The sequence below is a fragment of the Scophthalmus maximus genome, chromosome 1 (genome assembly GCF_022379125.1).
Source record: "Scophthalmus maximus strain ysfricsl-2021 chromosome 1, ASM2237912v1, whole genome shotgun sequence".
In the NCBI taxonomy this organism is placed as follows: domain Eukaryota; kingdom Metazoa; phylum Chordata; class Actinopteri; order Pleuronectiformes; family Scophthalmidae; genus Scophthalmus; species Scophthalmus maximus.
Window position 1 is genome coordinate 5,852,591 of NC_061515.1, and position 27,410 is coordinate 5,880,000.

The 27,410-nt window shown below is 42.5% G+C and overlaps 1 protein-coding gene and 2 long non-coding RNA genes across 8 annotated transcripts in view; 1 reads left to right on the forward strand and 2 right to left on the reverse strand.

Annotated features, from left to right (window-relative positions):
• Positions 1-615: 615 nt before the first annotated feature.
• On the reverse strand, positions 616-16,354 carry ctnnb1 (catenin (cadherin-associated protein), beta 1). 4 transcript variants are annotated; one of them, XM_035643888.2, is made up of 17 exons: positions 16,108-16,354; positions 8,727-8,777; positions 6,550-6,774; positions 6,206-6,459; positions 5,882-6,120; positions 5,508-5,709; positions 5,276-5,420; positions 5,031-5,164; positions 4,792-4,926; positions 4,458-4,661; positions 3,769-3,927; positions 3,553-3,672; positions 3,113-3,263; positions 2,892-3,013; positions 2,684-2,744; positions 1,683-1,933; positions 616-1,399 (listed from the first exon to the last, which is right to left on the reverse strand). In XM_035643888.2, exons 2-16 carry the CDS (start codon positions 8,737-8,739, stop codon positions 1,719-1,721), a joined length of 2,379 nt encoding a protein of 792 aa, XP_035499781.1. In that variant the 5' UTR covers positions 8,740-8,777; positions 16,108-16,354; the 3' UTR covers positions 616-1,399; positions 1,683-1,718. The 4 variants fall into 4 exon arrangements, with proteins under 4 accessions (XP_035499781.1, XP_035499807.1, XP_035499790.1 ...); XM_035643914.2 differs by having other exon boundaries at positions 5,061-5,164; positions 16,108-16,352; XM_035643897.2 differs by lacking the exon at positions 16,108-16,354 and adding an exon at positions 10,652-10,819.
• Positions 14,789-16,116, forward strand: LOC118316320. Its single transcript, XR_004795170.2, has 2 exons — positions 14,789-14,928; positions 15,906-16,116. It is a non-coding gene; the product is annotated as an uncharacterized LOC118316320 (long non-coding RNA).
• Positions 16,355-19,430: 3,076 nt separating the features above from the next.
• Positions 19,431-27,410, reverse strand: part of LOC118316310 — a 13,160-nt gene continuing 5,180 nt past the window's right edge. Inside the window, exons 3-4 of one of the 3 annotated variants that reach the window (XR_004795166.2) lie at positions 21,262-21,406; positions 19,431-19,956 (exon numbers count right to left, since the gene is read on the reverse strand). This is a non-coding gene — a long non-coding RNA (uncharacterized LOC118316310). The other 2 variants (XR_004795163.2, XR_004795164.2) reach the window with 2 other exon arrangements.

The window sequence follows — 27,410 nt, forward strand, 5'->3', positions numbered from 1 at the left end:
TCCACCAAGTTGAAGTAAGGACACAGTCTCATGTGAAGGAGACGATGAACTGAGCTGTCTTCCTGCCAAACTGTCCCTGCAGGCGGATGTGGACACTTGTTTTCCACACCTTATTACCCAGCTGTTATTTGTGTAAATCTGAGGAGTAGGGCCTGTGTTGTTTTCTGGCACCTTTGCAGTGGTATGGACCAATTCTGCCTTATAGCAGACAACAGGACGTTAGTTTTACTGAGAGACACGCCTATCAATATTATGAATTAAAGTGCAGTGCTCGTTCTAAACATGTGTGCTGATTGGCTGAAAAGCCGATCGAAGTACCGTATGATGTCACTGCATTTCAGCCAATCAGAAATGGCTACATACATGCAGACAGATTCTCGGAATTGTAGTATGATTATAATCAGAATCAAGTGTTTTTTTAGTTGAGACATCAATATTACAGACAGATATGAAAGCAGTAGTTATGAGATTGGTCAGACTTGGTCTTAATTGTAAAAGCCACCAATATGACCCAGTTGAGTGTTTTTCTAATAATCCATTATCTTTTATTAGGATTCAGTCAGAAGCCCAATGAATATTGTATAGTGGGTGAAATGAGACGTGGAGGCGTCCAGATGAAATGACAGTCCATTTTATTGTTTCAGAACACAGCAGGCTACAGCAACCAGCTCCTCCCACGACCCCACCCCTCAGTAACAGCAGACCAGTAAAAGCCCTCCACACCCATCCATTTAAGGTCAGCTCCACCCCCTTTGGAACAGCAAAGACACGTCAGTGTCCACCTTTAAAGCAAGAAAATAGCTTGATATTTGGACCATGATTTCCAATTCATGTGTTTTTTTTATACAAAAGCTACACAATGTTACACTTGATCATCAGAATACAATTCAACTGATTAACTTTAGTGTTTGGACACCATTTAAAATGTGATCAGATTCTTTAGTTGGATGGAGCATTACCACTAAAAAAACTCAACACTATCAGAGACTTAAAATACAAGGGACTGCAAAAGCAAGAGATGAGTATCATAATTCAGAACAATGAAAGAAAGCAAACTAGAATCAGTTTGTACCATTACAGACTTCAGGAAAACATAATAAAAAAGTAAAACAACCGAAAGAAGTAAAAGTGAAAAAACAAAAAATACATAAAAAGGATTTTTGAAAATCAACCGTTGAGATCAAAATCCATGTGTCATGTCAGGATTTGATGTCAGCCCCCCCGTCAGGCTGAGAAACCAGAACAGAACCGCTTTTAAATCTCGTTTGTCCCAATGGAGTTCCCATAAGACAGGAAACTCTGCTTGCTGTTGTTGAGTCATCTTCAGGCACTTTCTGAAACCCCGCCTCCTCCATATGGGCGAATCACAATGCAGGTTCATCCAGATCACATGATACAGCTGCAGAGGGAGGAGAGGAGGGGGGGAAACCGGAGGTGAGACGAAGGAGACTGAGTGCAGACTTGGTAAAGACCACACACACAGATCAAAACACCAAAGTAACATCACACACACCACATCACACAGCTTTGCAATTAGGAGCACTGTGACCAGTGAGCAAATCCACTCCTCCTCCCTCGGCCATTTTATCCAGACAGTAAACATCCCTACGTCTTGCCCAGGAAATGGCTTCTGCTCACTTCGGCTTGCACGACGCTACAGAGTGTGAAGATATTCTTCTTACCTAGTAGAAAGTGTAGTTTAATGTTGGTCTTGGTATTTACAGGTCGGTATCAAACCAGGCCAGTTGGTTGGAGTCGCCGGGTGGCAGGCCCTCTATCAGCTCCTGGGCGTGTCCCAGGTCAGGCAGCCCCTCTACTGGGGCATAATCCTGGCCCGGGTGGTGGACTCCACCCAGATCGTGGTCCATCATGGGCTCCATGCCCATTGTGTCGGCTCCGTAACCTCCCGAGTGGAAGGAACGGTAGCTTGGGTCTGGGGGTGGGGTATGGGTGCAGGAGAGGCAGGGGAAGCAGTTGTTAGAAGCATGTTAACAAACCAAGCTGTCACACAGTAGTATGATCATTCAAACCAAACACAGCACAGCACCCATCCTCAAAACTAAAACTTATTTGAACTGAATTAAGCTGAACCCGTGGCCTCGTCCAACATGCTAAGTTTGGTTGCACAGGTAGAACTCCATCTGCAATGGCCAGGTCGTTCTCCTACACATCTACTAAGTCTTTGCTTGCATGTTTATGGCCGATTCAAGCGGTTAGTGCTGGAGGAACGCAGAGCAGTGCATATTAAAATCAACAGACAACACACGGCCATTGGCTCATGGATTCGAACACGGGTCCTGGTCCAACTGTGACAACTAATGGCAGCAGTTATGTGTTTCTTATCCTGATTGACGGCAGGGATAATAAAAAAAAAATCCATCTGTAACTTAAAAGTTTTATTGCCCTTCACAACTGTCTCAGGTTCCCTGTGTATAGTGACTTTCAACAGCCAATCCTGTCATCAGCAGTAATAACAAGGGACAGGTGGGACGCAGTCATTGGACGGACAACATTTCGTTGTGAAATAGTTATAAAGGGGGCAGAGGTCCGCGGGCTTAGAGAAACCAACAGGGCAGAATTACCCAGAATCGAAAGGCAATGACAAAAATCAGCTAAGTTGTTTTCATGACCTGTCCCTCCTGTGTTACTGCGTCAGCCAGCCAATTGAGAGGAGATGACTCACCTTCCTGTCTGTAGCCCAGAGGCTCTCCCTGAGCGCCGATGTCCAGACCGAGGTCTCCAGTCTAAAGAGCAACGCAAAACAGACAGACGAGGATAAGCAGGGAGGCAGCAGTTAAGTTTTGAAGTCGACATCAAAATGTAAATAAGCATTTTGTGTACAAACATCCTGGTTATCAACTCGAGAGCAAAACTGATTCTGAGTGTCGCACCTCGTTCCAGGCCATCGGTTCTGTTCTGAAGAGCGAGCTGGTCAGCTCCACAGAGAGGCGTTTCTTGTAGTCCTGGGGTTTGTCCTCCGACATGCGGAACAACACTGCTGCAGCGTAGGTGGCTGAGGGAAGAGGCAGGAACGGATTAATAGTTTCTCTGGTGTGTCAACACTTGTTAACAAGAAATAAATAAATAATAAAGGCCATCATAAAGAACATACCAACTCCTTCATTGCGGCTGTGCAGGAGCTCTGTGAGCGGGGCGGTGGCTCCCTCGGCCTCAATGGCCTCGGCGGCTTCTTTGTCCTGGGCCAGCTCGCACAGGACGCCTGCAGCTACACGCTGGATGTTCTCGATGGGAGAATACAACAGCTGCGCACACAGACAGGATGCTTAGAAAAACTTAGGGCTGCACAGTATTGTACTGCAGCAGACCAGATGTTCACAGATGCGAGACTACACACACACGAGGATTCAATGAATTGTTCTTTCCTGACCATTTTTATTTGAACCTGGATAAACCATGTGTGGGATGATTTTGAAAACGACCTCAATGTGACACATTTAGATCCATTTTCCCTCTTTAACCATCAACATTCTCAATCTTATTTGGTGCAGGTGTGAATACAGCACAATAGTGCAAACCTGAGTAGTAACGTACCTGTACAAAGAGTGGAATGGTGTTGAGTCCTCTGATGACTATTCTGTTGTGGACGTCCCGGGCCAGGATGTGAAGTGCTCCTGTGCAGCCCTCCACGATCTCCTCCATACGAACTCCCTCCTACAACACAACAGGTCATGTTAAAAACTGTAGGAAAAAGATGACGTGTGGCATCATAAGTTAAGTGTGTGTGTGTGCGTGCGTGCGCTCTCTCACCACAAACTGCTGCTGTGTGCCTCCCATGCTGGTGCGTCTCTGTGTGTCTTGGTGTGCTCTGACCAGCAGCTGCACCAGTCTGGGGATGGCTCCCTGCTCCCTCAGAGGAGCGTGGTTTGCAGGGCAAAGAGCCAGATTGCGGATCAGACCGACTGTAGCCTGATGGAGAAACACGGTGGCATTTTATTTAGATTTCATAATTAAAAATGTCCTTATTCCCACCCACAGACCACAGGTGGGTTGTGTTTGTTTGTCTCATTCAAGTAAGAAACTGTACCAATGCTTATTTTAGGTGTCCATAAGTACAAATGGAATTTATTAGAGGACTCGTCACTCAGGTGTTCCTTTGTGGACTATTGGACTGCACCCGAGACAGGCAAGAGATTTGAAACTTGCAGCAGTGAGGCAGATTGTTTTTAATGCACAAATCATTCAATCCTGAGAGGCCCAGAGGAGATCAGCTGCCAACACGGTTAAGTAGCCAGCTACACTACAATACTGAGCTTAACGCCAAGTTTGGCCCATTATTTTTGCTTCCAAGTTTCGGTTAAGCGTAACATGCTTCAGTGGAAAAGGCCCCAAAAGAAAAGAACAGCCAAATGACTGGCTGACAGTATGAGGAGCAGCTTATGTGGCAGACTACTGCTGCTGGCAAGTCTGTCTGTGTGTGTGTGTGTGTGTGTGTGTACCTTAATGAGTGGCCAGTGTGACGGCGGATGTAGTAATTTGACGACCACAGGCAGACCGTAGTGCAGCCTCACAGCGTTCTGTGCCATCTCAGCGTCCTGGTGTCGAGATGTGAGGTGACGCAGGGCACAGATGGCTGGTTCTGTGATGTCTTCTCTGTCTCCCGCCCGGAGCACTGTGCGAACTAACGCCTCGATACCTCCGACCTACAGAGAGACAGATTCATGGCTACATCAGACATCAAAATGAAAGATGATCTTTTTTAGGAAGATAAAATAAAGGACCTTAAAATATCATCAAATTTCAATCTAATAGCTTAGATTTGTGTTTACTCACCTGACAGACCATCATCTTGTTCTTGTAGTTGTTACAGGTCAGGTTCGACAGAATGCCAGCAGCACAGGTCACCACATTAATGTCGTCGCTGCCGAGCAGCTGGACCAGAGTTCCTAGCAGACCCTCCATCCCCTCCTGGAGAGAAAGACGGTTGTCAAGTAAACATCAAAAGGAATAAAATAAAAAATTCATGAAAGTGCACTCCTGAATCTACCAAGTAACGTGTAACTACTCCTCACAGTGTTGGCACACGGGGCAGTTCTCATCACCTGTTTGGTGGCAGCGTCTGATAAGTTCCTGAGGGTCCAGAGACAGTTCTGGACCAGTCTCTGGCTGGGGTCCGTCAGGTGGAGGCCCAGAGCCTGCATGCCTCCTGCACAGAAAGACAAACATGGAGAGAATTAGAGTTTTCAACTGATGACGCGTTGAAAAATAAAGTAAGAACCTCAGAAAACATGTATAATGATAGTATCATGAGACGTACCAGCTTCAACGATGGCAGGCTTGTTACTAGAGCAGACTGACAGAACTTTGAGAACTCGGCTTGTGGTCCACAGCAGTTTCTCATAGGTGTAAGTCCTCATGATGTTGACCAGTGCCTGAGGGCCACCACTGGCCAGGATGATCAACTACACAAACAGAGCACATACAAACATTATGGCCACTGAAGCACCGCTGCCTTGGAATATATCACACTGAGACTCCTAACTACCCACCTTGCTCTCCTGGTTGCCATAGGCCAGTATCTGGAGACAATCGGTGGTGATGGCCAGGAACTTGACGTTGGTCTTGTTGAGCAGAGCCACCATTTTCTGTAGACCGCCGGCTAAACGAACGGCCATCTTGGCTCCTTCCTGGTGCAGGAGGAGGTTGTGGAGGGTGGTGATGGCGTAGAACAGGACAGAGTCCACTGGTGAACTGCAGGACAGACAGATTCCGAGTCTCTCACTGCGAAACATCCACAACTTCGCCTTCTCTCAATATCGTCCGTCTTTGCCAAGTTAACAGACAGTTACAACTTTCTATGTTTCTCCAAGAAACCATCCCCCCACTCCAAACCAACTTTTCCCTTCATCCCCCTTTGACATACCCGAGCATTTTAACTAGAGCTGGTATTCCTCCAGACTTGAAGATGGCCAGCAGACCCTCTCTGTGATGGGACAGGTTGTGCAGTGTTCCCGCGCTGCAGCGAGCCGTCTCCACATCGTTTGTGTTTTGCATGGTCCTGACGATGGCGGACACCATCTGAGGGGAGCGCATGATGGCGTGGCGAGAGGCTTCTTTCTTTGACAGCTGGTGGACCATCACCGCTGCTTTGTTCACTACGACCTGGAGGAGACAGACACAAATGTTATGGAATGATAGTAGGGGGGAAAAATGTAATTCCAGAGCTGCTATTATTATGGACAACTACCTGGTCCTCATCGTTGAGTAGTTTGGTGAGTTCTGGTATGGCTCTGGTGGCCAATTCTGCGTCGTCTTGATAGTTGATCAGATTCACCACGGCGTGTTTGAGCATTTGCGAGGGCTCTGCCAGCCTCTGGACGTTGGTGGGGTTTGCAGCATCGTACTGTGTGGAGGGGATCTGCATGCCCTCCTCAAGAGTCTCTGGGAACATTGCTGCACGGACCCGCTGTGCACGTGTCATGGCATACTGACCATCTATGTCTAGAAGACACGGAAGATCGGTTGTTTTGTCATGTTGGGTTTCGAGCTCCGAGACTTTTATCTGCAGTAAACAGGTGTATCGAGACTCACCTTGTACTTGGTCCTGGGCAAAGTTCTGGTTGAAGCCCTGCTCCCACTCGTACATGACCTGGTTGTCGACGTCATCATCCTCAGGATTGCCCTTGCCACTGAGAGAGGGAGCAGTTGTGGTGGCTCCTGAATGGATGCCTGAATCCAGGTAGGACTGTTGCTGCCAGTGGCTGACTGCCGCCTTACGGTCTGGCTCCATGGCCATGTCCAGCTCCATCAGATCAGCTGTGGGGAAAAGAGTAGGGCATCAACAAAATGGAACAATGTCTTGTGGAGAATGATCGGGCTGCAGCCTATTATCATTCTTCCGTAGAGGGCACAACTAGGCTCCGGTGGGTTTGTGTGTCTTCAGACAATTGCAAACTATCTCGTTCGGCACTGAGCTGTAAAAGAGTGTTGAGGTTGGCCTGGGCGATATGGGAAAAAATCTTATCACAATACTTTTTATATCGATATATATATATATATATCATGATATAAATCAAATCACCATTGCCGCCAAGCTTAGGGTTCATTTTATTTTTTAAGAGATTTGAAGATATAAGGTTAATTTTGGTTTAATATTATTTATTTTCTGTCAGAAGTTGAATATGACAAAAGTACTGTAGAACATTCTAGTGGGGGAAGTGCCATTTCAGAGAAATATTAACGGCCAGGGAGTTGGTAACGAGGGTCAGTTACTTTAATGAGCCGCTTATATCTGGCATGTTCGACCGTGCGTATAGGCATCATGCCTGCAAAAGAGTAGGCAATAAAACGATTGCATTTGTCATATCACTGTCTTTGTTTTTTTAAATTATGTCATTAAGTCACTGTGCTGGAGAAAATGGACAATATGGTCTGTTGTTGAGCAGGTATCACACTGGTTGTTTTAGGGAGACCACCATTACTTGATTGTGTCTGGGACCGCACTGCTTCAAATGGAAACAAAAAAGATTAGTGGCATTAGCTGACATTGTGGGAACCCGCTTCCCAAAATATCTCCACACTACCAAATACCTCAGAACCATCTTTTCAACAATGTCCTCATCTTTGGAGCCTTGGGCTGTGTCTTCTTCTCTAGCGCTGTAGCTCGAGTGTACATTTTCTCCTTTATCCTACTACCACTCTTGATGTACCAATGTGCACGACTGCAGTAGCCCAAACATTGACACATATGCTGCTGCCGGCTACTTCTCCTACGCTCTGTGCCGCGTGCGTCAACCTAACCTGATGTGGCTGTAACTCTATTCCAACTACACTATTGGTTCAGCACGGGGCTATTCTCCTTGACATTGGCTGTTCTCGTGTTGTCTGTCAAAACATGGATGGGATGAGATCTATCAGAGTTGTAACAACCAGGACTTATATTTCTATAATAATAATTATCTTTATCGTTTTATCGCCCAGCTTCATGTTGAGGAGGAACTTAATTTGATGGAATATTAGCACCGTTGTTAAAAAGGCTAATTCCCCAAAAAACAGTAAAAGACATAACCACTGTTATTGCATGTGTCAAAACTTGCCCCTTTGATCATGTAGGTTGCAGCTCAGAGGTTGTCGTTTCCCAAGGTGAAGGGAATTTGACAAAGGTAACAGGCAGGAAGCTGAAGTGGAGGAAAATGCTACGACACACAGCCAACGGCAGGTTTATACCCACGGCCTACATCCGGTGAGCAGATTAGCTTTTTGATAATCTCTTGAAATTTTGTCTGCGTTGCAGTAGATGACTATAATGAGAAATGGGTATTCACTCCTTCGTTATTTCATAGGAACAGTGCAGCGAGTTCTGCTTAGTTAAGCGGACATGGTTGGACAATATTTGGGATTTTAGAAAAGCATATAGAAAACGCTTTTCAGAGCAACACTGCTTTTGGAGCAGCGGAGAGCTTCGACATTGGTTTATAGACACTGCGCAGAATGAATTTCCAACTCGCTCCAACCTGCTAATTTACCAGCAAAGGTTTCTTTGAGCAGAAAGTTGGATTTCACACAAAATTGAAATCGATAACCAATTCACTTTGCTCCGATGTGAATAAATCTGCACCGGGAGAAGAGGCACTTTGGAACTGTGGCAAAGTTTAACACTGCATACTGCACTATCGTCTTGCGTGGCTGTGTGTGTCAGAGAGAGATGCAGAAAAATGAAACAGAAGCAACAGAGCATGGTGGTCTTTTCTGAAAAAATATTAGCTCACCCTGGGAAGCCATGTTCCGTTCTCAAACCGCGACCGACACAGCTTCCTGATCTGAAACAGAAGGGGGGGGGGGAGGCACAATTAGTCAAACTGCCTCAGTAGCCTCTCACCGTCCCACAACACTGCTCACTGCCAATCTTCTCTCCGTCCAATCAAACAACCACTTCATTCTGAAACATTAAAAGATCACAGCGGGGATTACAGTAGAAAAACAGGCTTTTACAAATTTGTGGCAGTGGTTTGTAAAAACATAAAATAATAAATAAAAGCCCAGTGCCTTCTCTTCTTTCCTGCCTCCTCCCTTTCTTGGATTTCCTCCCCCGTTTCAAGCACAAACAAGCAGCAGCTCAAACACACACACACACACACACAAAGCCACCATTAAGTGTAGCAGCTAGCAAGTATTTAGGTGAGGAAGGACGGGGGAAGTGGAGCACTGGGTGGAGAGAAAAGAGGCAGGAGGGAGGGAGGAGGGCATTCACATTCCTGCGCTGGCTTTGAAGCTGAAACCACACTGCAGGAGAGTAAACACTGGGAATGGCAGGAGAGAGGTAGAGCGAGCGAGGGGGGATTAAGTCAGGCAAAAAAAAAACATGAAAAATTGAAACAGAGGCATTTTGAATTCATACTCAAGAAGATAAATGTCACGAGAGTAACACACAAAAACAGGAAACGGGGGGAAATGCAGAGGAGAATCTCGGCTTAAAAGGAGAGAGAGTGGGGCTGTGGCTCCAGAGTCAGAAGCACTTTGTCAGACCCTTTCAAGTTTCTATCTGTAGTCATTCCAAGATGAATGTAGACCAAACCCCATCGAGTCATGACATACCAGTTTGGACGTGTTGTAGAAGAATTAAGGAGGAACCGGTGGAAAATAAGTGGACGGAAACAAGAGAGTAGATTTCTATCCTCGGAAAGGAAGCAGAGCTGACGAGCCGTGAGATCGTGAACCCGAAGCCAAAACCACAGATTGCCGAATGCTTTTCCACATAATTTACAATTCACAAATGAGCGCAAGAGCGCCACGTCCTCCGCGCCAAATCTATTTAGCGCCGTTCATGATTAACCACGAGACACCAGAGGGTTCAGCCACTTCTGTCCAGTGGTGTGAATGAAAGCAAACTGCTTTCACTGCAACAACAAAAAAACTGCTTTTGAGGGATTATTTCTCAGTGGTCCCCGGCCACCGAAAGTCAGTGTATTAAATTCACATTCTGAGCAGTCGCGTTTTGCCGCAGGGCTTAATGCAACAGGTGTGCGGCTCGGTTACTGCAGTAAGGTCAGATGTAGTTGGCAACGGCAGCAACTGATGTTAGTGGCTGAGAAGAAGACAAAAAGGGGGAAAAAAGGCTGTGAGAACTATTATTTGATAGTCCGAGTCGGCATCACATCTGTTTCTGAAGTGTGTGGTGGAATATAACAGGGTACAACTAATCAGTGATTCGCCTGTAGCTGTGGAATGAACCGGGAAGCTTCAACTAGAACTCCAGAGGAGACAGAGTTTTGTCAGATGAGTCACTAGGTCAAACAATGACCGGAAACAACACACTTGACAATAACCGTTTGGGAAGCAGTTGCCACGACTCTCAACAATTTCAGTTATGACTACTGAATATTTGTCTGCTCATAGTCAACGACAAAGAAGTTTATTTTTTATAAATGAAGAGGGGAAAAAAACCCTCGTCACAGTTGACAACTTTACTGACAAAATAAAAGGCTAATTTTTGTTCTTGAAATAATTGTTCTCCCTTTGCAAATAATATTTGACTGTGCTTTTACTTAACATGGCCAAAGTCAGGACAATGACCTTGCCTAGGTAAACAAATCTATTAAATTAACCATGTATAAATATCCTTAATGTATAACAAACAACCGTTGTTAGATCTTCAAAGAGAAATCACAAGGCAGTCAGTGTGAATTACACATACTTCCATCAAGGTTGGCTTCTCCAGTTGAATTTCTTTTGGATTGGATGTTTCTGGGGGATGTCTCATCTAACGCTCTAGAGAAAATTTAACTTCATACGAAAAAAATTCTGCTATACGAGTGGCGTGTCTTCTGTCAGGAATGGAGCAGTGCATAAGGGGTGTGTGTGTGTGTGTGTGTGTGTGTGTGTGTGTGTGTGTGTGTGTGTGTGTGTGTGTGTGTGTGTGTGTGTGTGTGTGTGTGTGTGGGGCGAGAGAGAGCAGCAGAGCGAGAGACCCAATGCTAACAACACAAGCAACGAGTCTACCGATTCCAATGGTGCCTCTTATCACTCTACTCTTACTCGCACCAACCCAGCAGCCGAAGAACAGCATAAAACAGCAGCGACACACAAACTACGTTTTACCTTTGATGTGTTGTCGCGAGGAATTGTGCTTTGATGCATAAATCCGCTGCCGTTGGCACAGAGACAACTCGACACTTCGAGATTGACGCCATTACTACGAAGAGTGTTTGTAGGGAGAGACGAACACCCGTTTATTAAAATGGAATTAATATCTGGAGACAAGTAAGTGAGATTAAATGAGAAGCCTCGAATGGAACAGTTGTGCCCATTTGGTTTTGAAATCTCTATTTGTATGTATTCTTATGAGTAAAAATGCTTGTGTAAAAGATTGAAAGATTAATGAAGTTATGGTTATTGTTTATTGGTGAGATAACCAAACTATAAGTCGACTAAAGCAGAAAATGATCGCTAGATTAATTGATAAAAAAAAGAATAGTTAGCTGCAGCCTTAGCTAGATCAATCTCAGGACTTTGTGAATCAATATCGGATCATTTAAATGAAGATTTTTAAAACCCAGCCTTGTTCATCACTTCAGAGAAATCCTTCCCATCTTTAGTCTCTGCTGATGACATGGTGTTTGAGTGTCCAGCCAGAGTTTAACAGTCTTCAAGATATTTGTGAATATAAACTGCAGGAAAAAATTTAAAACAAATAAACACTACAGGTTTCACTCTATTTTCTTGTAGAGTTATTATCCTAACAAAACAAACAAAAAACTTTCTTCAATGTATGTTGTCCAAAACAAGAATATACTTGAGTCTAATGAAAATGATAAAGCGCAAAAAGAAAACTTTTGGCCAGGGAAAAAAACGCAGACATTTAGAAAAACACAAAGGTCGAAGACAGAGTGGTAAAAATCAGTCTGGCATGAGGACCAGTGAGAGTGGAGGAGTTTGCAGTATTAAATGGCTTTGAATATGCAAATACAGTCAAGGACAACTGAACCAGTGCCTCTAAAACACACACACACACACACACACACACACACACACACACACACACACACACACACACACACACACACACACACACACACACACACACACACACACACACACACACACACACACACACACACACACACACACACACACACACACACACACACACACACACACACACACACACACACACACACACACACACAGCTGTGTCATTAAAACACGATCTTGAGTCAGGCTCCAAAACTGCTGCTTCTAACCACAAACACACCAGCTCAAATTCACTGTTCACACGCCATCCTCCAGAGCCGTGCAGGCCTGCCCTCACATAACCTAGCCCTGCCCAAATGGGAGCCATATGTCCTGTACATGGCTGCACAGAAAAAAGGAAAAATCAAACATACAATCAAAGCCCACAGTGGAATCATTTATCCTTCGTGCTGGTGGAAAATGTGGTCCTTTACATCTGGCTTTGGGAACTGAGCCTATGATCGCTTTTCTTTTTTTTGGGAAGGCAAACAAGAAAAGTCTGGTCTTCAATTGAGAGGCACAAATGGCAGCCTTGCCCTAAAGTCAGTCTCTGACTGTTCACACACACACACACACACACACACACACACACACACACACACACACACACACACACACACACACACACACACACACACACACACACACACACACACACACACACACACACACACACACACACACACACACACACACACACACACACACACACACACACACACACACACACACAAAAGTCTTTACAGGAAGAGTTCCGAGATATCAGGCTCGGAGTCTGACCACAAAGAAATCTAAAAGAGCGTTCTTTGAAGACATGTGAAATCCAATATGTAGAGTTGAGCTTGGTCCAGTTTCAGCCATATGACTGAAACCAGATGACTAAAGAGTGACACACCAGTCATGGGAGTCAGATGGTTGTCTTCTCTTGTGCGGTACGGATCAAATGAAGTACTAACACCCAGGGGGAGCCTGGGCTCATTAATGCGTCTATGACAAACATGAAAACGTAACAGAACTTTAAGATGAAAACAACAGAACTCTTTCGGTTGAGGGCTTGGCTTTCACACAACCATGAGAAGGGTACCAATGCAGACTGACGGAATGAGACGAAGCATGGAAGGATCTTAACTGTGTATAAAAGGCAGAAAATGACCATATATATGTTTCGTTAAAGATAAAATCTGCACGACACTTGATCTCACTCAAGCTTAGGCACTAAACCAGAGGATGAACGACTTCATACAGCTGGTTATTGCAGGTCCACAGTGACACCTACTGTCTACTACATCCTTTAGAGTTTTTTGTATCTTTAACATCAGAAGCTAGCTAAGCAAGAATGAAAAAGTCTGTGAGCTATGATTGAAATTTTATATTCCTTCCTCCAACACCTTCAAGCGCAAAAAACAGATGACAGCTGCTGCAACACAACAAAAAAATCCTCATCCTCACTGTTGCACTGAGTATTGTCTCTCTCTTTTCCCTTTTTAATTTGTGGAAACTTTTAATTAACCAATCCTAGGAGGGGTGAAAACCATATTTATTCATAGCTGGCATTCAAAACTAAGCGAAGCACACCCAAATCACCCAACACAATTTCCACTCTCTGAAAGGAAAAGATAGCCATTCTGTCAGCAAATTTTTAGACCCGACTGCAGCGAAATTAGTTCAGCCTCAACATTTACTTTGTGTAAAGGAGGTATTCTATTGCCATTTCCGGAAGAAAATTAAAAATCAGTGTACAAAATGCACTTCCTCTTAATTGCATTTCACTCATTTGGCCTGCAGACATTTGGGAATCAATTTGATCCTCCAAGTGTGCTGTTGCATTTAAATAATTTATACAAAGTTAATTTGTTAGTAGGGTCAAATAAAGTCCTTGAGTTACAAAAAAAAATGAGAATAAGACTTCAAAAGAGCTAGAAAAACTAAATCTCAGCCCCTTTTTTTTAAAAATCCAGGTTTCAACACATCCCCACGAGACGATGACCCAAACCAGCAGCGAGACGGGAGCTGCCACTGGGCTCCGGCGTCAGCCACGTAATGTGCAGGGTCAGCAGCCCTCACTGCCGGCTGCCAACAACACAATGAGCTCAATGCCTGCAGCCGCTGCAGCGTTTGCTCTGTCTCGACAGCACAATAACAGACGCCCATGGAGAAACCGGAGTCCCTGGAAATGTCCAAACAAACGACCACATCACAATGACTTTTTATCCCCCGTTCCATTCGATAACTGCCGGTCTATAATTTCATGATGGGGAAAAAGGGGATTGAGTGGATTAAGTTTTGTATGAGAAGGTAAACGGGGAAACAAATATTCAAAGATGGAAAGGAAAATAATTCTTAAGCACTAAATTAAACCTAACGTTTATACAATACAACCTGATTTATCAGAGAGAGATTTATGGAGAGAGAAAAAGGGAAAATTGCATTATGAGGTAATGGCAACAACCCTGGAAAGGTTTGTGGAAACAGACTTCACAAAAGTGGATCACCTCAAAAACAAACCACCACCAGTCTCGGATGTAGGCTGCACCCACGCTTCCGTCAGTTCATTATGAATTCACTGTGAAAAGAGAATTTCACTGACAAGATGATGTGTTTCACACAAGGGGGTTTTCACTGAGGGACCGCAGGAAGACGAATAAACATTTTAAACCAGCTCAGAACAATGCAGTGATTTCCGGGGGCATGGAAAAAGCAAAAATGCAGATATCAGACGTACAGACATGACCAGGCCTTTAGTGTCCTCAACTGGAAATGAACTAGTTCAGTTTGCAGCGTTTGAGAGAAAATCTACGAGGCGTCAACATCCACCTGTCCCCCCACATCTTTCTCTCTACACCAAGAAGAAGAAGAAGAAGAAGAAGAAGAGATCTCACAACACACACGCACCGCGTCGTCTTGCGTCATTCAACCACATGGACGTGAAGTGTATTTCGCCCACCGACGCAGTCTGCGAAGGTATACAACTGGTTTGACCCGCCTGGCTGCCCGTCCATCTCCAGCAGTCAAACACATCTGGCTGTGCAAAGATAACACCCCACCCCCACGCCCCGAAAGAACGTAACACTCGATGTGACTTTTGAATATAATAACCACACACAGTGGCCGTGTGGTGCTGGGTCGCCCCTGCTCCTTCACAGCGGCCCCCCCCTGACTTTCTTAACTCCCATCGCCACTGACTCCAATTTCACTCTGGCTCCTCCCCCTCGTCGTCGTCTTCCTCCCGGAGCGCAGCGGCTGGAGGAATGTGTCGGTCTTTTGTTTAAAAGGACGAGTGAGAAAAGAAACACACACACACACACACACACACACACACACACACACACACTCTCTCAAGGACATTTCACTTATCATTTCAATAACTTTACACACAATCCACTACGGCGCGTCGCCGACGAGCTCCGCTTGAACGCGGAAGCCTCGAGCAAGTTTCTCAGCTTTAAATATATATATATATATATATATAAAAAATTTAAAAGTTCGAACGGAACTTCGGACGGAGTGTTTGCGTTGAGGTCAAACCGACCACACGAGCACCGAGCTCGACATGAGCGTCGTTATCATCCCCTTCACCCCTCCACGTCATTAAAGTGTGGTCGATCTAAAACCAGCTGCAAAAACAAAACCGAGCCCCCCCCCCCCCCCCCCCCAAACAAAGTGGGCAACCGAGCCACAGTCCGGCGAGCACAACTGGGCTAACAGCGGTTGGGCTAACTCGCCTCGGCTCGTCGTCAGCTGACGAACAACTATTCAAACAGGCGACGACCACACAACATCTGCGTTAACTCCCCAACCCCCCCCCCCCAAAAAAAACTGATCAACCCGCTGTGACCACCGTCGTGTATATAAAGAAACCCAACGCCATTGCAGAGCTGTCATAAAGTCAATGAAATGTAAAAAAAAAAAAAAATGAAAATGTGTTATGTTCCCATTAGGCGGTGACGTGAAAGCAGCTGTGCTCGCTGCGGCGGCATCATCATCATCATCATCATCATCTTCCCCGGTCGGCCCGCACACAACAACCCGTTTCCATCCCTGCTCGGCATTCAGAGGAAGAAGAAGAAGAAGAAGAAAAAAAAAACAAGAGGGAGACAACTGAGTGTGAGCCGAGACGTTGGATGGGTGAAGAAGCCCTACCCTTGTCAACAAAAAGCAACTCCGTCCAACTCGGGGTCCTGGAGAGTTTTTCTTTAAACCACGTCGAGGAAAAAAAAAAGTGTGAAGACGAGCGTCAGCGGGGAGCTGTCGTCCACTCCCTCCTCCGTCGGTCGGCGTCGACTGGGCCCGAGCAGCAGCGACTGGGAGAATGAAGATGGCGGTGCGCTTTTATATAGACCGAAGGACACCTCCCGGTCGTCGCGTATCCTGCCGTCGCGTTCGGATAAAATAGAGACCATCAATTTAGATACATCTCTACTTCATGTCAGTCTTACGCGAGTCAATATATTTCAAATCTACCGTTAAACTACACGGGTAGGTTGTGGGTTTTAAGTAGAGTCGATAGTGTCGAGCAAACCCGGAAATCAGTGCACACCGCAGCGGAGGGATACACAGTCGAATGAAGATCCGGTGGACTAGGAAAAAGCGCTAGTCCGATTCCAAATTAAATCTCGTGGAGTGTAAAAAACAAACTCTTCACCTGTATAAAATTATACCTTCACCTATGATAAAGAGTAAGAGTTTCAAGGTTTAACATCAGAAGATGGCTGAACCCAACAGGGCAGAAAAATAGCCTCACAAATATCATTATACACAGGAATGGGAAGTGGGTTCAAAAAGTCACGTTTCATTAGAGCTGTCATACATTGATTTGCTACTCAAAAAACTAATTCCAACAGTAAAGCAATGATTAAAAAAAATACCCACAAACAATAATAAACACTAAAACCTTTATTATTATTATTATTATGGCAGTCAATCAATGTCCGTGTCAGACGTCAGTTGTCTCAAGAGCTGGCTTGTTGTGTTCACAACTTCTACTGTTGGACATACAGATTGTTGCAGTGCATTGTGGAGCATTTCACTGTGTACAGGTGTGTGTGGCCTCTATAGGCAATAAAGCTGCAGTCACTCAGCAGGTGGGAGCATCTTCCTATAAGGCATTTGTGAGACAGTGATTGTCAGTGATTCCTGAAGAGCTATGGATTACTGAAATATATTTCCTTATGTTTGTGAATGAAATCAAATCTCACATGTTAAAGGAAATATATAAAAGAATTGACGCATTAATGTTTTCATAGTTTGAGTAGGGGGGAAATCTGAGCTCAGGCAATTAATTGTATTATAGACTTAAGTGATCAAACAGTGCGTGCATTGCTAAAGGGATTATTTCTTCAAAATATTGTAGACTTAGATAAATCATATTTCCTGACTCTATCGGAAACCAGATTCGGTCATTAAAATTATTAGTGATCCGTGAGCACCGCCAAGGTCCTTTTAAAGGAAAAGTGTGATCTCTCTTTTATTCTAAGATCACAGCATTGTGGCTATTAATTTTCAGATGACTTTTATATTTGGCTCCATACTAAGTGAGTTGAACCGTGTAAGAAATTAAAATATGCATGACAAGTCCTCTAATCAGTTTTTTCGGTCGCCTAATGTTGTTTTGAAAGATGGAGAGCAGGCAATGTGCTACCTTCACACTATCCCCTTCATTCTACAGGTAATAATGTCATGGACAAACAAAGGAAAAGGTCTCTCCTCTCATCTGCCGACAGGCCATTTCATTAACCTTTATTTGCGGCTTGTCGGTGCAATAGGTCACTGAAAGCCAAACTGTAAATTCAAAATAGTCAGTGCAGCACACCCTGATAGAATTTATGGGAGTTACATGAACACAGACGGTATACACACTGAGCCAGCACATCGGCACGTGAGTCCATCCTGTGTCATTAGATTGCAAGACTGACATTTACGGTAACTGTGAGTGATTGATTTTATTTTGAATGGCTTTCAAGCCACAGTGAGAATTACTGCTGTCAGCCAGTTTAATATATAGCCACGATTAGTGAAATCAAATGACTCAGTTCATGGAGTCATGTGATCTCTCATGAGCTTGCTGATTTAACCAAACTGGTACAAATGGTGGCACAGTTAGTGACTTTAGAGAACAGCATGACGTTTTTTTTTTCCCCAAACATATTTCATAGTCTAATGGCTGGGAAACCAGAAGCATGATGGGTTTGCATACAAAAAATGGCTGGGGAGATTTTTGTCAACCTCTTAATACTATTGTCCTTGAGCAAGACACTTAACATCCATTTTTTTTGTCAGTATATATGTTTATTATTAAACACTAAAGATTGGGGATCAGGTGTTTGAAAAAAGGGATCTAGGAGAAAATATCTTAATACATACCATGGAAACTGTCTCTCTGAACAGAGAGAAAGTGCATCTCCATAATCATGCTTGTTTTTAGATGTAATCTGTAAACAGTTATCCTGCCTACAGTACACTATCTTGTATAATTGTGGGACTCTTGATAAAAGAAGACACACCTGCAGTTCTATGGGTAAAATAGAGCTTATACCTAATATAAACAGAGCATTTCTAGGCATCTAACAAAACCATTCTGAGAGTGTAGCTATTTATACCGCTAGTTATTTTGAATAATGCCTTGACTTATACATCTTGACTTCACAAGAGCAGCACAAAAATCAGAGGAGCATATATCAGAGTATAGGGGAGCATATTCCATTTTTAGTGTTTTTATATTGCACGTTGTAAAGTTTTACCTGATGGAACTGTGTTGACCCATCAAGAAACAAAAGGCAGACATCTTGTTCTTCTATGTTTACAGAACTGTGTCTTTGACAGACTTGTTATGAATCAAAACTGTACGTCAGTTCTGTCACAATGGAAAAGCACAAGAAATGACTAATGTAAAATGTACTTCTAAAATAAAGACAGGAGAGGATTGACAAGGTTTCAACAGAGGGTGCTGCACTGCAGCGACAGAGCTGGGTTTTAGTTACAATAAAGTTTTAATCAGAACCACATCACTATATTTCATTCTGTGACCACTGGGCCTGGTCATGAACACGGGGTTGAAGATTCTGCATCAAGCAAGCTTTCCTTGCATTCAGTGTATCCTTGTAAACGTTATTTTTTTGTGTCTGATTATTCAATAAATCAGATCCCATTCATACAATTTCATTCAGTCTTTTTCTGCTACATCAACACTTCTATGTACAGCTTTTTATATATATTATGAATATTTCTGCATGCGAAATGTTGAATTTAGACCCGTGAATCACTTTCCCTGTCAAAGTGATCTTGGAAAGAGTTCTACACTCATCCCAAAATAACAAAAGAATTCCTAACAAGTGAGGGAAGAGATGGGATGTTTCCGTGTGGCTCTAATGAAAAGTAAAGTGCAGTAAGAAATACGACTAATACAAATAACAACTGTATTCTTTTTTTCTGTCGGCGGAAGAATAGTACGACATCAAGACAACGGGTATGAGTGCAAAAACTATAACTTTTATTCAAACCAAAAATAATAAGCATTCTAGAATTAGCTGGTCACAATGACTATATATTTCATCAGGCTTCGGATGACTCACCTGAGGAAGGATGTAGACTGTGCAGAGTAACTACATTTCCATCTCTTCATGGGGAGTCATGTAATACATTTAGGGAAGACGTGGTGTTAAACCCAATGTGGGTCACATGCAATCCTCTCTATCCCAGTTTATCAGAGGGGAACTCTCAGGCTCGAGGACACGTGAGGTTAAACATCCAATTTGGTTTGATCCTGAAGAGATCCTGCCAAAGATTAATCCATGGTGCCTGTGAAATGGCCCTTCATCCAACGGGCTGTGCCGAAATAACCCGGATTGTTCTGTTCCCAAACAAGCTGTGGCTCTCCAATGACCCAGTGTTGTGCCCCTTCAGGGAGCCCACACCGCACTCGCTCTTCCAGCTGGAGAGGCCGTTTCATGTTCCATCATGGCAGCAGGGAAGAGTTCGCTGGAGTGATTACACCTGCAATTTATCGATAAATGCAGAATGGTATAGATATTGCGAGGGCATGGGTTTTTAATAAGTATATAGTGCAATTATAGTGCAATTTTTTGATTCAAGATATATAGTTCATAAAAATGTTGTAAACGGGAAAGCTTTTTTTCAATAGTCAATTCAACAGTCTAAATATGTATTTATAGGAGAAGATTTCACAACGTTAAGGATGATTCGTTATCCAACATCATCGTGTACCATGCACGGCTGAGGTCAATTCACTTTGAAAACAGCTTATAGTTTATTAGTATACACGTTTACTGAGTAGATGAAGCCTTCAGCTTTCATTATTATTTCAGTGGAAACCATCTGACAACATTGAAAATATATAAAAAATGACAGTACTCCAACATCCATATGAGAAGCAGATTAAGAATTACGTTACATACCAGTGCACATAACCAAACCATAGGGGATTGCATACATTATTATTCGCCTACAGCATACAAACAAACACACACCTTGACTGAACCAACAATTATCCTGACTTGTGCACTCATCTGGCTTAATGCGTGGCTGCTGTGACTTTGAGGGAGCTGCATGTGTGTGTGTGTGTGTGTGTGTGCCTTCTACTCTCACTGAACACAGGACGAGCCCATGATAACACACGACGCACAAATAACACACACAAACAGGAAGGTTTTCGTCTCCCTCGGGCTTCATATTCACAAAGGTAGCACAGGTCAGATTCACGCTCTGTTCTTACTGGCTAAAGCCAACTCGGCGTGCGTACATTAGCATGTGAGTGTGTGTGCAGCCTTGTGTCTGTGTGTATGGCTGCATTGACATATGTGTGTGCCACAATCTTTGATTTATGTGCAAGTATTCTATATGTACATGTCTGCGAATGTTTCATACAAGACTTGTCATATGGATGCGTGCAGCACGGTATTTCCTCACAGTCATCTCTCTCTCTCTGCACACACACACACACACACACACACACACACACACATTAAACAACTATCGGAATAACAAGGTCCCTTCTTCTGTTTTTGTTGTACAGTGAAGACATTTGGGTCAGAATTTCAGCTTTCATTTCCTGGTATTTGCATCTCGCTATAGTAAACAACTAAGAACACAGCAGCTTACCTTTAAACCAATGCATTTTTCAAGGAAGCAAAAATTCTGGAAGAATTACACTGATTGGTGAAACATTAAATAGGTTGTTTTTAAAAAGGGTAAAACCAACACAAAGGCAAGACAGCTGTGAATGGGAGAAAAACAAGCCATTTGCAGCTGTGAAACAAGGGTTATCGATCAGCAACACACCTCCAACAGAAAGTCGTTATCGCAATTGCTCAAACTATGGTTTTTCTGCTCATGATCCATGAAAAACAAGCTCATTTGTGAAGCTTGGTTGAGACGTGTCATGTCTTGGCCACATGACCTTCACCCAGAAGAGAGAGAATTTCACCTGAAGGGAGAGAAAAAAGAACTGAAAGACGTTGTGGAAAAAGCTTCAGAAGGGAAGAATGCAACAGTTTAGAGATTCGGTGAGTTGCAGACCTAATGCAGTTATTTTCCTCCAAGGGTTACGCAACCAGATGTTAAAAGTTACTTACTTGCAGTAACTTCTAAAAATGGGAAAATGTGCATGTATTTATTGTGTGGATGTAACCCCAACCCTGAGAGAGACTGCAATAGAAACCCCAAAATCCCAAGAGAGCGAAAAGCCACACACACGTGCACTATAGGCCAAGGCCTGAGGGGTGTGGTTCCTTTCTCTGGCTGTGAAAGAAAGGGGCAGGACAGTACTATAGATAGGGGCGGACGAAACAAATACCCCCCTCACACACAGGAACACACGCGCACGTTCGACAGTAGCGCAGGTCAAGGAAGCGCTATAGACAGGGAAGACATGGAAGAAGTGTTTGTTTTGGGCTGACACTTTTGAGTAGAGGGCTTTAACTTATTGGCTTTCTTGAAAAGAAAAATGGCTCTGACGCAGCCCAACAAACCAAGGACTGCACATGCCTCCGTCTGTGACCAATTGACACGATTGTATGTAATGTGTCCACTTTGTTGATGGAAATAATAATCGCTTTTACTCGAGGAAGAATGAGCCGAGTACAATATAACATCAAATAAGAAAATATTAAAAATGTGTGAATTCGCTTTCAACTCAGCATCAAGCAGCATTATCACCTCAAATATCTTCTGTTTTATCTAGTGTGCAACACTGCATATTTCCGCTCACTGAGCAATTTTAGTATACAGGACATGCAAACATTGCATCATGTTATTCCCCACATAATGTACAGAGGTGAAATTACCTTCTCTTTTTCTTAGACAGCCAGAACATGGCAAAATTTGAGAAAGGGAACTTTATTAAATAAAAATTCCAAGACAGTTTTTCAAACTGGTCAATTTGTAATCCCGCGTGGGAAGAAATGGTAGAGAAGGAAGCAGAAACCCTAGAAGAAGGTGAGACGACATGCAGGGACCGGATGTTTGACTCGGGCTGTAGGATTACGAGGATTGGGCGGCATAAGCCGATATAGGAAACAATGTGAAGTAGACACTTGACAATATTGGCAGAGCTAACATAAAAAAAGAAAATGAAGTGGTGCTGTAATGCAATATAGGAAGCTATTATTTTCTATTGTCCTCTACAAACTGCTGCATGGAGACCGAATAGAAATCATGCTGTGGTTCTGAACTAATGTCAAAAAACACAATAACCTAATTTCTACAGAAGAGCCAAGTGGGATTTAATGTTGACCACAATAGACATCTGAAGCTTCCCTCGCTCACAACCGCCTGGATGACATTTCACCTGCCTTCCATGAATCCCGTATTATTAAAGCAGTAGCCGAGGCTCAGTCTCTGCATCTATACTGCATTAGTGGTTGCCATGGTAAAAGTCCCCCATCCCGCATCCATCCTGCGCAGACAGAGAGGCAACGCTCATGCTGGTTTCCGCTGGAGGAAATCGAGGGTCTGAGAGTCAGAAACAGTTTGAAAACCAGAGACAGCTTTTCACAGTTGCACAGTGCGGCGGTGTAATTGTGATCTAACCGCAAAAATCCTGCTGAGATTTCTTGCACCGTTTCCATCACACGCTTACTGCAAAAGCACAATATTGGCAACACAACAAGCTTAAGATGAGGAAGGCCACAGGCTGCATTCACAGCAGCTGCACTTGTATAATTCCGAGTTGTTTCAGTTTTGCTCTGAACTAAAAGAACATTTCAATGTCAATTTCCCACGGACAGACAGAGGGAGGCCATGTGCTGGATTACAGTCAACATGACACTGTGAAAATGTGGCTGATGCACTAAGCGATCGCCGGCTCCCTGATATTTCATTACATATCACGATGTCATGTTCAAATTAAACTCCACATGGAGAGATTCTGGAGCCGAAGGGTTTAACGCCGCTAAAAGTCATTTATCAGATGGATTATCGCAAACAGCTGCTCATTAAAACCAGTCACATCTGGATTTATATGCCATTTTTGTCATATGCACAGCGGGATCAAATGACGGTCAATATTATAGTCATATCATTATGATATAAGAAGTTATTTTCACAAGCAATGAGGGAGGGTAAATGTTAGTTTGGTGGGAAATAAGAGGGGAAGTGTAATTTCAAATAGTGCTCTCGGTGGTTTTTATTCACAATAAAATATATACAGCAGATGTTGTTTAGTTTGGATGAACTAACCAGCCAATGCTGCATGTTTCAACAGCTGTTCGATGCACAGAAAGAAGAATAAATTGATGAAACATGAGACAAAAACAATAACCATGAACTGATTAATATTATTTCAGCAATTTAATCTCATAACATAATGACATAATTTCACATGAGTAAAGTTATTAAATGAGGGTTAAAAATTCCTTTTCATGAAATAATTACGAACAATTTTAATTAAAAAAAATTAAATAAAGCCAAGTTACATAATTGCTAATATTGTACATGCAGAAAGTGAATGCAGGCACAGACAATGTGATTTCAGTAGAAAAATTAATTAAAGTGAAAGTCAGCATGTAAAAAACATTACTTCATAAGACGACACTGACATTGGCTTCCTGAGCCGAGAGTCCTTATCTGAGACGAGGAGAGGGCTTCTTCGCAGCGCTGCTTATGTTCAAATGACTTCAATAAATCACAATGGAGCATATATTTGCGCTCATATGGTTACACAATAATTCAATAATTCTAATCTGGTTAGCCCCAACAAATTCAAGCAATAAAACTGGTACAAACAGCTGTATCACATTTTTTATCAAATCATCCTTCCGTAGCACAAAACGACATCCTGTGCGGATGGCTCCGGTTCACCTACGGCTTAATCAATTTCGGATGCCAATTTTCTTCCAAACGTTTCAATATCTAGGAGGACAAGGTTGTCATACCCCTCTTATTAAGAGTGAATACTCTATCATTAGCAAATCAATTGCGGTTTTCTATTCACATTTGGAATGGGCTGAACCGAGAAGGGCTCGAAATGAATTGATGCCCTCCCCCTTCTGTGCAAAGCCTGGTTCACACACACTAAGCTATATGTGAAGCGAGAGAAGCCTTTTCTTGTACAAACTATTTGGAATTGTCCTTTAAAGTTCTCCACTCGCCCCAAAGCAGCTTATAGACAACAATGTCAAGTTGGCCCATAGACGACCTCTAGCATGACTGATCCTCCGTATGTCTGACAGACTCTCTGTGTGTTTGTGTGTGTGTGTGTGTGTGTTTGGGAGAGGACGATTGTGTGTCACAGAAAGAAAAAGTGAGAAATCAACAACAGAGAGGGAGCATTGTGGATGCTAAACTCCAGTTTAAAAGATCGTCCACTCACACTCACACACACACACACACACACACACACACACACACACACACACACACACACACACACACACACACACACACACACACACACACACACTTCTGTTTACGTAGATGGTTGGACATGAATAGCAGCCTACATCACAGGCCTTGAACAAACAGAAATGAATCGAGATGATGGATTCAATGGTGAGAAGAAGATGCTCCTTTTAAATGTCAAAAGGTAATTTGGCTTTACACACAGTCCTCTTCATATAATAAGTATGTGTGTGTGTGTGTGTGTGTGTCACTATCCTCTCAATCAGTACTCAAGACCCTATAAAACATTATAGAAATCTTATAATTTGGTTCTATTGTCAGCAAGATTAAGTGTATAGATACAGACGTACTGTATATATCACATGAAGCGATGAAGAGAGCATGATAATACATCTGTAAGATGTGAGTGTTTATTACCTGATAAGAAATATGCAGTGTGATAATAAATATTAAAGAAGATTCACTTAATTTTTTTTAAATTTTGATCACAATTAGGAGTCCAATCAAAAGCTCCAGGATTTAAACACACACACACACATATATATATATATATATATATATATATATATGTATATATATATTTTCCCATCATAATTCCTGTCAATCTGTGGCTTTCTGGCTCTTTATAGTAGCCAGAGCGCTTCACTCATGTGGCCCAAGAGAAAGACACATTATTAGAAATCAAATCAAATCACAACACAAAACCTGTGGTTTTAAGATGATATTTGTCTTGGATTAGCCGTTGTTTGTGTAAAGAATATATTCTTTTTTTTTGGTGCACAACTATTCAATAAAAAATTAAAATCACGTTTAAAACGAAACAGTCAGATAATATTTCAGGTGATTGCTCACTGTTCGATTTTGTATGAAATCGCTCACTTATTCAGGATGAAGTCTGGGCTCAAGATCAACTTGCTGATTTAATAACACAATATTTCATATATTACATGCTCCGCAGCCAAAAGAACACGTTTTGCAGAATAACTGCAGAATTAAAGAAACAACAACTTAAAGGTCAGATAAATGGTGTAAAATAAGAGATCAAACAAACACTTTACCATCACCTTTTTTGATTTGGTGAGAAAATTGGATCCATCAAATAAGGTACATTAAAGATACACTTGAAAGCCAAAGGAGGAGCTATGTTCCCTCAAATACGCCAAATCTATTTACAATAACAGATATATTTTATTTGTTTGATGGAAAAAATAAATTAAGCTAATCCAACAAACACATCAATAATGATAAGAATGATGATAATATAAATGTTTTTAAACCAGATTCATTATAGAAGCGTCTGACACACGACGTACTGAGATCCTGATCAATCATTTTCTTTCTGAGCTGAAAACAATATATGAACATTGATAGCCCATTAGCAAGAACATTTTTGTGTATAATCTAAATACATAAATATAAATAAAGATATGATGCCCATGATCCACTTCAAGTACCTTTATATTTTCAAGCATTTAGAAGACAGGACATGTTTCAGTGATGAAACATTATCTGAATATGGTGGCCTAAAAATATTTATCATGCTTTTTTAAATGATCAGAATTTTCTACTGGTAATATACATTACATGACATGATTGACTGACACTAAAATATGTCAATATATTTCAATTGTTGTTATCACACAGTTTATTCCCCCTGAAATAATATAACGATTATTACTGTGATTATTGTACGACCACCCCTTTGACCAAGATGATTAATATAGGTTTTTAATTACTGAATGTCACCATTATGTTATAAATAAAAAATGGCATCACATATTTAAGAAGGGTAGGCAGGACATAAAATAGAAATATAAAGAAGCTGCAATGGTTGGTGAAATGGTTTGGGCCAATTGAAAATATGACAAAATCACAACTTTTTTTTCTTTCAAAATGATAGAATATCTATAAATCGCTTTCTTTGCCCGTGCATGGTAGAATCAGAAATCCTGCATTTTGCATTATGAAGTCTATAGACTTCACTAACACTATAGAAATAATAAGGTATTACAGCAATATAAACAATAAAAACAAACAGAGTCCAATCTCTCATGCATCAACACTGAGGGAGCCTTGAATGTACAAACATGTCTGTAAATACGTGAGATGTCACCGTCCCAACTTTTTATGCTTTTATGAAAAAAAGATTACACAACGATTTTTGCAAAAACTCCGTCCGGCTATTGTGAGAAAGTCTAAGAAAACAAATCAGCATCGTGTGAAAATGTGAAAGCGACAGAGGCGGCACAGGCTTGTAAACAACGGTTCTGGTTGCCACTTTGGCTCTCTGTCTCACTGACCGCTCTGTTAATCCACTTAACGCACAATAGACAACAGACCCACTGATCTAGTGGATCACCACCTTGCACAATATATTCCAAACAATTTTTGATTTAAAAAAACAAACATATTTTATCACACTGCACTTTTCCCCCTGCTAATATAATAAAAATCAAAAGGACTTAATGGGATCTTTTTTGGTGTGTGTTTGGAAAAAGCAGGTCTGGGTCATTGGGACTTGACGATGGTCCGAGTAATTTGTCACGGTGTCTTCTCCTTCGCTCTCTTCTCAGCATTACCTTAACAAAAGC